Genomic DNA, 12834 nt, shown 5'->3' with positions numbered 1-12834 from the left:
TGTTACCACCCGGGAAAGGGTGATTACTGAAGTGAATTGAAGTAACTTTTTCCTTAGCGAAAATGCGATCCGCGGCTTCGTTTACGAGTTCTTAGCGAAAACCGCTGATCAATGAGGGGCGAGCTCGCCCAGCACTAGGCGGCCGAGCCAATAAGCGGACGATAGTTCTGTTCATTGGCTCGGCCGTCTCGCGCTTGACGAAAAACACTGACCAATGAGGGGCGAGCTCGCCCAGCACTAGCGGCCGAGCCAATAAGCGGAACTGCGCATCGTCCGCTCGTTGGCTCCGCCGTCTCGCGCTTGACGAAGAACACTGACCAATGAGGGGCGAGCTCGCTCAGCACTAGCGGCCGAGCCAATAAGCGGAACTTGGCATCGTCCACTCGTTGGCTCGGCCGCTAGCGCTGGGCGAACTCGCCCCTCATTGGTCAGCGTTTTTTCGTTAATAACTCGTAAACGAAGCCGCGGATTGCGTTTTCGCTAAGGAAAAAGTTACTTCAAATGACGTCAGGAAACCCTCATTTCTCAGAAGTATCCCAGAAGTATCCCACCATTTTGCGATACCCTGTATATTATAATAATAGATATTATTATTATATTAATAATAGTATACTATAATAATAATAGTAATATACTATTATATTAATAATAATATACTATAATAATAATAGTAATATATTATTATATTAATAATAATATACTATAATAATAATAGTAATATATTATTATATTAATAATAATATACTATTATAGTAATAATATACTATAATAATAATAATAATATATTATATAATATTAATGATATAAGCCCATTGACCTCATTATCCAGATTGCTAATTAATAGAGAAAACAACAAACAACAACATAAAGAAAAACACAAAATTCGCCCCACATTCAACGCGTATGAATAATTAGCGTGTGAGTAAAATAAAATTGTTTGCTCGTTCTTTTCTCACGAAAGAAGGGAGCCTCCCCAAAGACGACCGAACGAAGCAAGCTTCCCCTTTAACCCGGCGCTAAGTTCATCCGGCTCGAGATGTATTTTCGACGTCCCCGCGGAGAGGAGCATGGTGCCACGCGACGATCGACGACTTTTAACCGAAAGTAAACGTGACCATTACGGCACGGTTAACGGTCGCGCCGAATCGCCATGAAATCGTAAACACAGCTTGAATATCGACAGATGACACAAACACACACACATCGCTGACCTGTTCCCATCGGAATAGCGAAGCTGGTTATCGTTACTTTTTCTATTTTCGCTTCTGATACGTCGACGGAGCCCCGCGGCTCGTCGTATTCCGTGCTCGACACTTTTACGCGTTTACAAAACGATCCGTACCAACATGTGTAAAAAGTGTTGAACAACAAACACAGCGTGTGTCCGGGCGTGTGTGTTTGTTTATACGTCGGTTGTTCGTTCCGGCGATTACACGCGTAACGCGACTCCTGTCCGGTCGAGTCGTATGTCGAATATTGGCTCGGCAAGATTCACTTAGGCCAATGAGTTTACGTTTACAATAGGGATGCTCGGAAAGATGATTTAAAGTGGGGGAAAATAGAACTTGCGAGAGCTTGCGACGTGCCGGATAAAAATACTTTGATAACAGTTTGAGCGAACGTCGGAAGTTTTAGAATTCAATTATAAATTTCATTATTCAATTATATATTAATATAATTTATATATATTAATATAATTATTACAACTATTATTATATATTTATATATATATTCAATTATAAATTTAAAAAAAGGTCGTTCTATCGTCACTGTTGATAATAGCTTGTCAAAATTATTCGAATGAACGGATTAATTAAGAAAATAATTCCATTTGAATTGTAATGTGTGTATGTTATGGTGGTTCTTAGCTATAGGGGTCAAAAATGATTCTGAGTGCTTTTTGCTTACTCACCGCAACCCCAAATTGTGCTACATGGTGACAAAATAATGTGTGCAACATTTTAAAGCGATTGGACGACGGGAACCCGAGTCGCACTGGAGTCGAAATTTCGAAATTTCTATTATTTACGTTAATTTCAATATACATAAATGTGTTCCACTGTTTCAAGGTTATATTAAAATATATATTACAAATAATTTATAATATAAATAATAATAATTATTATTATAAATAATTTTCAATGAAAATATTATGTCTAACATGTATATAATATTATCTGAACTTAATTTCTAATTATACGCTGTAATAAAATTAACTGATTAATTTATTTAGTAATTAAATGACCCAATAATTTATTAATTAATTAACCCAATAATCTATTAATTATTGACCCACTAATGTATTAATTATTTGACCCACTAATTTATTAATTATTCGATTTATTAATTTTACTTATGTGAGTAAGAGCCTAAAAAAAACTAAAAAATGATTTTCGACCCCGATAGCTAAGGACCACTCAAACGTATACGCGCGGAAAAACAACCTTAATTAGTAATTTCTTCTGAAAACATCTTCAGATTTCCAGCTCTTTGAAGATGAATAACTAAGAACGGATCGCTTTGATTGGCCTGGTAGTTCCAGTGTTAATTAGGTCGGCAATCCAACTTCATTGTAATATTCGTGATCGATACTTTTAATGGGTGGTTCAATTTCAGATTCAAACGAATCCGGAATTATTTACGGCGATCCACGATTCGTTCCACCGAATTCCACCAAATTTTTGCGGTGCACCGAATCGATGAACAACGCGTTCATACGTACATACATACATACATACATACGCTGTACGCAATTGTCAGTTTCGTTTGGCAGAAGTTTTATTGGATCGGTCGTATCGCCGGCAGTAAGTTGAGAATCAGTTACTTAAACTTAAACGGCATCACTTACGGACGTGTCTAATTGAGAGCTGCGGCTACTCGGCTAAAAAACGAGCTGAGCTAACCGCAAGTACTCGAGTGTTTTAACTGGCTGGATCATTGGAGTAGTCTTTTTTTTTCCTTTTTTTTTTTGGTAGCTACTTCCAAGTCATTCGAGCGCGATACTCGAACAATTGGTTCAACAAATTGCGGGTTAACCCTTTTAGTGCCGGAGGCCGATATATCGGTCCTCGCTGCACCGGCGAAAAGTGCCAGAGCCGATATATCGGCCAGCACCTTTATAAATAAATAAATATATAAATATATAAATACGTTATAAATAGTCTATAAAATAGTATAAAATAGTCTATAAATACGTTATAAATAAATAAATACGTTATAAATAGTCTAATTTCATTACGAGAGAAAAATTAGCGTCACTGTTTTATTCTCTATTTTGTCCTTAATACACTGCTTTTTGAATTATGTAAATATTGCCTTTCGTTTGGTTTTTATCAGCCTTATTCCAAATCCTAGTAAAATCGTAAAACTCGGCCTGTTATCTTCGCATAAGCACCTCTTTTTCGCCCGGCACTAAAAGGGTTAAATTACCAACCAATTACTCGAATCTTGAGTAAAAAAAAAAGGTTCTGTTAAAAAAATCGAAATACGAACACCGAAAACAGCTCGATAGCGTAATTAATAAGTACGTGAAATTATCTTCCACGGACAATGTACCTCTGTAATACCGAATGCGATAATACCGAAAACCTAATCGCTGACTAATCATCCAGTCGGTTCCGTTGTGTATACATTTAAATCAGCACAGCGTATTGCTGTCTCAGCGACCCTAACCTTGGTTCATCCGGATACAAAAACACGTTTGAATTTAAATGTCAGAGGACTCTGTAGGTTACGCGTTATAACGGAAAATAAATACTATAATTATATTAGGAACGTTGTCGAAGCCGGAGAGATTCCCGAGATGTGTTCGTAATTAGGGCAGAAAATTACGAGAACGAAAATATTTCGATTGGAAATTGTAATTTTCATGGAACAAATGAAACGCTCGTTACAGTGCCGAGCAGAAATTAACGAGAAGGTATTGGGTTGGCAACTAAGTAATTGCCGATTTGTTCAATGAAATAAAAATTTCTTTTTACTTGGAACGAAGTTTAATCTGTAATGTATTTTCCATTTTGTTCGATGACCTTTTGCCATCTCTCCGACAACTTGAAAATTCCACGCTCGTAGAAAGTCTGATCGTTTTCGGCCAAAAACTGAGTTAAGTGAGATTTTACAGCGTCATCGTCGTTAAAAGTTTTACCACGAAGGGAGTTGTCCAGGGATCGAAATAAGTGGTGATCCGATGGCGCGAGATCAGGGCTATATGGTGGGTGTGACATCAATTCCCAACCAATATCCATCAATTTTTGCCGAGTGGACAGAGACGTGTGCGGCCTAGCATTGTCTTGCTGGAAAATGACATCTTTACGATTGACCAATTCTGGTCGCTTTTCCTTGACCGCTGCGTTCAATTTGTCCAGTTGCTAACATTCACGGATAATAATAAATAACATAATAATAATAATAATAATAATAATAATAATAATAATAATTTTATAATATAACATTTACGGATATCATAAAAATGGGAGTGAGAGACATCTAGAACTGAAATCGGCAATTACTTAGTTGCCAAGCCAGTAGATAGTATAGTTAGTAGTTAGTATAGTAGATACTATACTAATTAGTTAGTAGTTAGTAGTAGATACTATAAGTAGATACTATAATAATTAGTAATATAGTACTGCTACTACTACGCCTCGTACTATTTCGAGACGGGTCTCCCATTCAACTTCCGATATTATAATATATTATAATATATATAATTATATAATAATTATTTTTAAATATATTATTTATATATTATAATATATATATGTATATATATTATAATATACAAATAATATATTTAAAATTAATTATATATATATATCATAAAAATGGGAGCGAGAGACATCTATAACCGAAATCGACAATTACTTAGTTGCCAACCCAATATTTAAGGCTCCTGGTATTCCGAGGAAAAATAAAGAATTCTCTAACAATTAACATTACGGAAACAAAAGACCCATTTAAAAACCCCGATAAAGGAACTACGGTACCGTGATAATACAATAACAGCCGGAGCTTCGAAATTAAAGGAAACGTAACATTTTTCTTCTTCTTCAAGAGAGAGAGATTTCTTAAGCGACCTTGAATGCTCGATGAAAGCGACACCAAAAAGATATTTGCACGTCTGCGACGTGCTGCTGCACACTTTTATTTTGACGATCGATTTGCTCAGAAACACATTTTATTTCTCAATTGTTTATGACTGCCGGATGAAATCGAGTGTAAATTGCACGTTTCGAAGTGAAAATTATCACATTTGGCCACAGTTTTTCCAAAAAAACCTTTTCCAAAAAATTTAACCTTGACATAACCTTGACATAACATTGATTAAAATGTGATCGGACGGCTATAGCCGTCATTTGCGGCAACGTGTTAAACATAACCACAAAACTTCTCCCACAGCTTTTTTCGTCGTTAAAAAACGACTGGTAGGAAACGCCGATAAAACGAAAGTCGCGCACCAGATAGTCGGCGACGAATCATCAAGGGTCTACTTTCACGATAAGTAGGACTTTTAAGCGGACATTTATGCAAAAGAAAAATTCGCTGCGATATTTGAGCCACTTTTTGAAAAAAATCGAGTTAATGGGTAACGCTAATTACAATTGAACAAAATCAATCGCTTTAACGAGATGATTCTCGGCCTGCCTATTTTCGTCATAAATACCCGAAAACACCGCAGCATTGTCTAACGACAACTGTATAACGTAGCCGCATGGATTCGTCACTCGGCGACTTTCACAATAATACGAAATACGATCACGTAAAAGTACAGGAAACGAAGGTTCCGCGAAGATCGAGACACAAGAAAGCTCGTCCCGCCTTTTCGCCGCCTTTGGTTCGAACGGACCACAGATGACGTCGTTTTCATCCGATCGAAAACAACGCGTTTCAAGTAGAAAGCAAAACCGTTATACCTCGGGGCACAGCCACGCAAGAAGACGACGCGACAAAGGGGATCCAGGGGGAGAAAAAGCGACAGAGAGTGTCCCGAACATGTGACGAGACGCTTAGAGAGTCCGAATCCTATTGTGCGGTAGCCGTCCTCGCCAAGAATTCCCGAATCCGACCGACCACGGTGACTCAATTCGCATCTGCATTGCCGCGAACGAGGAGAGAGAGCAAACAAGAGAGAGAAAAAAAGAAAAAAAGATCCGAGAACTAGTCCTCGCGTGCCAATATTCGTTTTTCCCCGCAGAGAAGCCCAGAAGAAGACCAGAGAAGGACTCGCGAAGGAAACGTTCGTGGATGTAACGCGAATTTCAACGTTAACCCTTAGAGCATCCGTGTAACCTAAGGCCGCATTTATGTGTTTTCTCTAAGCCATCGGCCTGGACTAAAAGGGCGCATATATGCGTTTGTCGATTTTTTCAATCGATATGCAGTTATTTTCGTGTAAAATTAATACAGAGGCACTCGTTAGTCATTTGCCTTCCTTAGGTAGCGGTTTTGGGCAATATTATTATATTTATATATACAATTTATATATTTATTTATATTTATATATACAATTTATATATTTATTTATATTTATATATACAATTCATATATTTATTTATATTTATATATATAATTTATATATTTATTTATATTTATATATATATTATTTATATTTATTTATAATTAATTTATATTTATAATTTAATATTATTATACTTATTATTATTATATTATAGCAATATTATCATAAAAATCCCCGGGAATTTCCGAAACGGAAACCCCATTTTATGTCCCACTCTCTAACCAACTAAATTTCAAAATAATTACCTGCACTGTCACCTTTTTTCGCGACTCAAAACGCACTCAAAACGACTCGGTCAGCAGAACCGTCTTGCGAATGTAAGAACCTCACGGTCTCGCTCGCGTCAACAACGATAGTGCGGAATATATAACTTGTTCGATTATTATTTTTTATTCGTGACACCCTACAAAATCTCGAATCTCGAAGAATATTTCACAAGGGACGACAATGAAATAGAATATAGCGAATCACTGTCATCGGACATTGAATCGGAAGATTAATTATTTAACCTTCTGCAAAAGAATCACTATAATTTATTACTGTTCGCGCCTTGAATAGTCACTTCAGCGTGGCGAAAAAGTATTTCGCCCCCCCCCCCCCAGCGATGGTCAGCGATAGCCGCGCTCCGTCCCTACGAAACGTTTCGGCCAGAGGAGTATTCAGAGCTCGAAAGGTTAACCTTTTAGGCACGACGCGCCACTATAGTGACTTCCGCGGATGTCGTCTCTCTGAACGACGCGCCACTATAGTGGCTTGCTCTAGTAACTGACTCGGTCATCGTTTGAATCAAATAATCGTCTTTATATGCATTGTTTCACACTTCTTTTGTCTTCACATCGATTTACAATATACAAACTTATCTTAACAATATAACTGTTAAGAATATAACTGTTAACGATATAACTGTTAACAATATAACTGTTGACAATATAACTGTTTTAACAATATAACTGTTTTAACAATATAACTGTTTTAACAATATAACTGTTTTAACAATATAACTGTTAGCAATATAACTGTTAGCAATATAACTGTTAACAATATAACTGTTAACAATATAACTGTTAACAATATAACTGTTAACAATATAACTGTTTGCAATATAACTGTTAACAATTATAACTGTTAACAATATAATTGTTAGCAATATAACTGTCAGCAATATAACTGTTAGCAATATAACTGTCAACAATATAACTGTCAGCAATACAACTGTCAACAATATAACTGTCAACAATATAACTGTTAACAATATAACTGTATCTCAACAATATACAGACAGAACATACAGACACCCTGTACAGTACATATCAGACTCCGCCGTCCAGAGAAATAGCCTCGCGCAGAACTCAGCCGTACCTAAAAGGTTAATATGTAGGTCGCCATTTGCGAATTTCGAACGAGAGCAAGAAAAAAAAACTGTGGAGACGCGGAGCGAAAGAGAGAGAGAGAGCGAGACCCGCGGAAACGAACGGACGGGCCCGTTAACTGGAACGCGGCGGCGATTCATTCAGGTTCGCGAATCCCGACGCGCGGCCGTCTGAATCAATAATAATGTACGACGTGCGACCTTTGACAAGATCGAAACGCGAGATTCGATGCGACGAGAGAAGAGGCCCCCCCTCGCGGTTCCCTCTCTCTCTCTTCTCGTTACACTTTTCCCCTCTCGTTACACTATTCCTTCTCACGTGACCGTTAAGTGACGAACGATAACGCATCCTCGATAAGCGCGCGGTATATGTACATCGGTGTAAGACGTTCGGAGCCTCGCGACGGGTTTGCTCGCTTGACGCCTCTCGGTTTTTCTCTATCGCCATCCACGGCTCTCGACAAAAGTCCCGCAGAAACACGGAAGAAAGCAACGCGGGACGAATATACGTACCCGTACCCCCTGGTGCGGTGTCCGCGGTGACGTGATCGCGCAACGGAAGAGACGATATGCCTCCCGGCGCCTCTTTTCACTTTTCGAGTTTACGGAACACACACGATTTATATTTTCCACGCGCGCACACACACAACTCCTCGTCGCTGGCCGACGGCGCAGAGACACACGACTCCTCGCGGCCCGAGGGATCCGCTCTCGCGCGGCGTTTCGGTCACGTATACACGTTTTATATTCTCCCGCACAGTAAATACCGTGAACACTGCTGTGGTCCGCGCGACCGAGCTGCGGTCGGCCGACGATCGCTTCGCGCCCCGACGACGCAGCAGAGAGAGAACGATTTTCTCGGTGCACACTCGATTAATTATTTCTCGAGAACGGAGAATTGTCGGTTCAGCAGCGATTGTCACCAAACCGAGGGGACCGGGAACCGCATTAGGAGCTACCTTCGGCACGGCGGAGGAAATAATAATACGATCCGCGAGATCGAGGAACGCAGAGCACCGCGCGCCCCGCTGTACTGTTTACATAGACGGTCGCGGGCCGTGTCTTCGCTCGTTACTGGCGCGATATTGTCGCCGCACGTTTGAAGAGCCATTCGACCGTTGACGTTACGAAGGGCGGTGGAGGGGGCAGAGGGAACTGCGCACGGAAAATCAAAAGGCAAAAGTGGGAAACAATTGGTGGTGGCGGTCGTCACGCGTGTATATGTGTGTGTGTGCCGTTCGTTCCTCTGCTCGAGCGGTCGTTCTACGTTACATTTCGCACGTAGAACCCTTCGGCGTCTCGTCTGTGATACGTGCACTCGCGCCGCGATCTCATTAGCGGACGATTACGAGCGAAGTCGTCGGGGTCGAGAGAAGCCTTGAGAGAGACCCGGTCGCGTATCGAACGGACGTTTCTATGGTCATTCAAAAAAATATACCACTGGGATCCGACGATGCGCGACGTCCTGAACACGGAAACGGGCTCTACTTTGGAGCACGTGCCACCGTACGCGTTGCGGTACAAAAACGTTCTGAGGCGCAGGTCCTAGCGGCGAGACGGCTACCGTGCGTACGTGCTTCGGAATGTGCCCGCCATGTTTTCATCGCGGTGACCGTGTCGACATCCCGCGGAGACGTCGCGAACCTTTGTCGGCAGGTATGTCGGCAACGCGGATAAATAGACGGTTTTATTGAGCGGTTTTTCACGAGGCGATTAAGTCGATCAGTTCGAGGCGAGTCCGCGGAGAGACGCTACGGATTGATTACGTATCTTTTCTTTTTTATCGAAGCGCGGTAAACTGTTAGTTCGAATAAGCCGTTTGCAGATCGAGTCGGTTCACTCTGATCTCTGGAATTATTTTCAAATGTTTGTGCGAAGGCGTTTCAATCGAGTCGTTTTTCTTTTCTTTTATATTTGAAATATTATATTTATAATATTTGAAATATTATATTTATAATATCTATAATATTTCTAATATATTTCTAATATTTCTAATATATTATTTATAATATTTCTAATATATTTATAATATTTCTTGTAACACAAATTTTGTTGGCTGCGGAGCAATAGATAATTTGTTGTTACGTATGTACATGTGTGTATGAAATGTGTACGAAATATGTATGTTTGGAATGTTTTGCTTGACTTTGTATTTTATAGAGCGACTTTTCAAAAGCGATGAAGCGAGTTATCCGATTTGGCGAATTATCGGCTCGAATGTGAACGCAATTTAGTTCAGGGTCGAAAGAGCTTCAGTTTTCCAGCAGTTTTGCGATTAGCGGGTACGAACCCAATTTAAACTTCGTTAAAGCTTTATTAATGCCGCTTTACCGAGCTGTATTTGCGGGACAACCGCTACCGCTGGTTAAGATAATATTTGTGATCGGATCGCAGCCGCGGCAGTAGTAAAATTGCGTTGCTAAATTTTTTTAATTCATCTATATTGGTTCAACGAAATTCGTTGGCTAATGAATTACACGAACACGAACGGTAAAGACACGTCATTTAAGTAATAAAAATTCCAGGCCATTTTGTTCTACTTAATCGTCACTGTACGATTGTTTTATGCAATATTACAGGCGATATTGAGACAAATTAAAATGTCGCCTACAATATCTTGTCAAAAACTTATGCAATGCTATTGGGTTGGCAACTAAGTAATTGCCGATTTCGGTTATAGATGTCTCTCGCTCCCATTTTTATGATATATATATAAATAATATATTTAAAATTAATTATTATATAATTATATATATTATAATATATTATAATATCGGAAGTTGAATGGGAGACCCGTCTCGAAATAGTACGAGGCGTAGTAGTAGCAGTACTATATTACTAATTATTATAGTATCTACTTATAGTATCTACTACTAACTACTAAATAATTAGTATAGTATCTACTACTAACTACTAACTATACTATCTACTGGCTTGGGAACTAAGTAATTGCCGATTTCAGTTCTAGATGTCTCTCACTCCCATTTTTATGATATCCGTAAATGTTATATTATAAAATTATTATTATTATTATTATTATTATTATTATTATTATTATTATGTTATTTTTTATTATCCGTGAATGTTAGCAACTGGGCAAATTGAACGCAGCGGTCAAGGAAAAGCGACCAGAATTGGTCGATCGTAAAGGTGTCATTTTCCAGCAGGACAATGCTAGGCCGCACACGTCTTTGTCCACTCGGCAAAAATTCATGGATATTGGTTGGGAATCGATGTTACACCCACCATATAGTCCTGATCTCGCGCCATTGGATCACCACTTATTTCGATCCCTGGACAACTCCCTTCGTGGTAAAACTTTTAACGACGATGACGCTGTAAAATCTCACTTAACTCGGTTTTTGGCCGAAAAGGATCAGACTTTCTACGAGCGTGGAATTTTCAAGTTGTCAGAGAGATGGCAAAAGGTCATCGAACAAAATGGAAAATACATTACGGATTAAATTTCGTTCCAAGTAAAAAAAAATTTTTATTTCATTGAACAAATCGGCAATTACTTAGTTGCCAACCCGATATTTAAGAAAAAGAAAGCGACTTCGGATAAGCTAGGTCTCCGTAATTTTTAGTTGTGTATTTTGTTAACGATCCAATCGTAATGATATTTTCACTATAAAGAAATACTTAAAAGTATTATTTGAATTCCTCTTATACACACGCTCTCCGTGATCGAACGATTAATTGAACTTAACGGAAGAATATAATTCGGAGATCAACTCAATGAAGCGTATTACGACGCGTTTCGCAGTATCACGCGGATACCGAATTATGTAAAAATGTCCGCACGATATCTACGTAATTGTGCATGACGCGGGCAAATACATGTGTGCTCATTTAAATATGAATTAATACATTTTGATACGTAATGAGAACCGAGAAAGCCCGTGATAATATGTACCATGCCATTTTTCAGACGGTATTACATCGAGTGACATTTCTCGGTTATCTTTTGACACACATGTTCTATCTTGACTGCTTCAGCGCTGACAGAGCCAAGAAAGCTCCAGACACTCGATTCGTTGCCTAATCAGTAACTGAATGTTATATTTACTACTTACCCTGTGCAGTCACTTGCGCCTGGTGTTGGGTCGCGGTCCTCTGCAACAGAGATTTATTTATTGATAATATTACTCATTTCGACAAAAATATAACCGAGTATGTATACTATAATATTATTGAGTATTATTATATTATATGAATATATAATATTACATGAGTATTATTATTCTGAGCTTATATATAATATAATATTATTATATATATATATATATATATATATATATATATATATATATATATATATATTTAGGATTAATTATAGTAATATTATATATATTATATTATAATAATATATAATAATATTATATTATATATATGCTTAGAATAATAATACTCATGTAATATAAAAATTAATAAATATTAATTTTTGTCAACATAGTTTTTAAGGCACTTCTTCCAGGCACGTTAGCCTTTTCCGGGGAATTAATGGAACATGTACAAATTGAAATTAATCGTCAGAAACTAGACGGCGAAATTACAATATTTATATTCTAGCTCTAAATGGATCCGAGCAGTGCCGTTCGATTGACAATGTAGCCGCATGAATTCTAGCAATGAAAAATAATTAGAAAAGAATTCCCCTGCAATTAATTTGTACTGCCAACCGTAATTATAAATAGACTATTCAAAAGTAATCATTATTCTTTGCGAAGTGCGAGCACTGTGACGTTTCATGCAGATGCAATTTTTTACAGTGACAGCTATTAATATTCGGTCACTTTTTAAAACGCAATGACCTTTTTAAAACTAGAATAAACGATTTGAATTTTTTTGTTTTTAGGTGATATAGGGACTAGTATACTATACTATACTATACTATACTATACTATACTATACTATACTATACTATACTATACTATACTATACTATA

The 12834-nt window shown here is 38.1% G+C and overlaps 1 protein-coding gene across 3 annotated transcripts in view; it reads right to left on the bottom strand.

Annotated features, from left to right (window-relative positions):
* SNF4Agamma (SNF4/AMP-activated protein kinase gamma subunit) overlaps nucleotides 1–12834 on the bottom strand; it is a 260410-nt gene that overhangs the window by 136338 nt on the left and 111238 nt on the right. For all 3 annotated transcript variants that reach the window (XM_033467829.2, XM_033467828.2, XM_033467830.2), the window contains one exon: nucleotides 11963–12002. In XM_033467829.2, the coding sequence (XP_033323720.2) occupies nucleotides 11963–12002 (40 nt within the window). The remainder of the gene's footprint in view (nucleotides 1–11962; nucleotides 12003–12834) is intronic.

This window comes from Megalopta genalis, chromosome 4 (genome assembly GCF_051020955.1).
Source record: "Megalopta genalis isolate 19385.01 chromosome 4, iyMegGena1_principal, whole genome shotgun sequence".
Classification (NCBI taxonomy): Eukaryota; Metazoa; Arthropoda; class Insecta; order Hymenoptera; family Halictidae; genus Megalopta; species Megalopta genalis.
The sequence above is the reverse complement of the archived record's forward strand: the minus strand, read 5'-3'. Positions and strand labels throughout refer to the sequence as shown.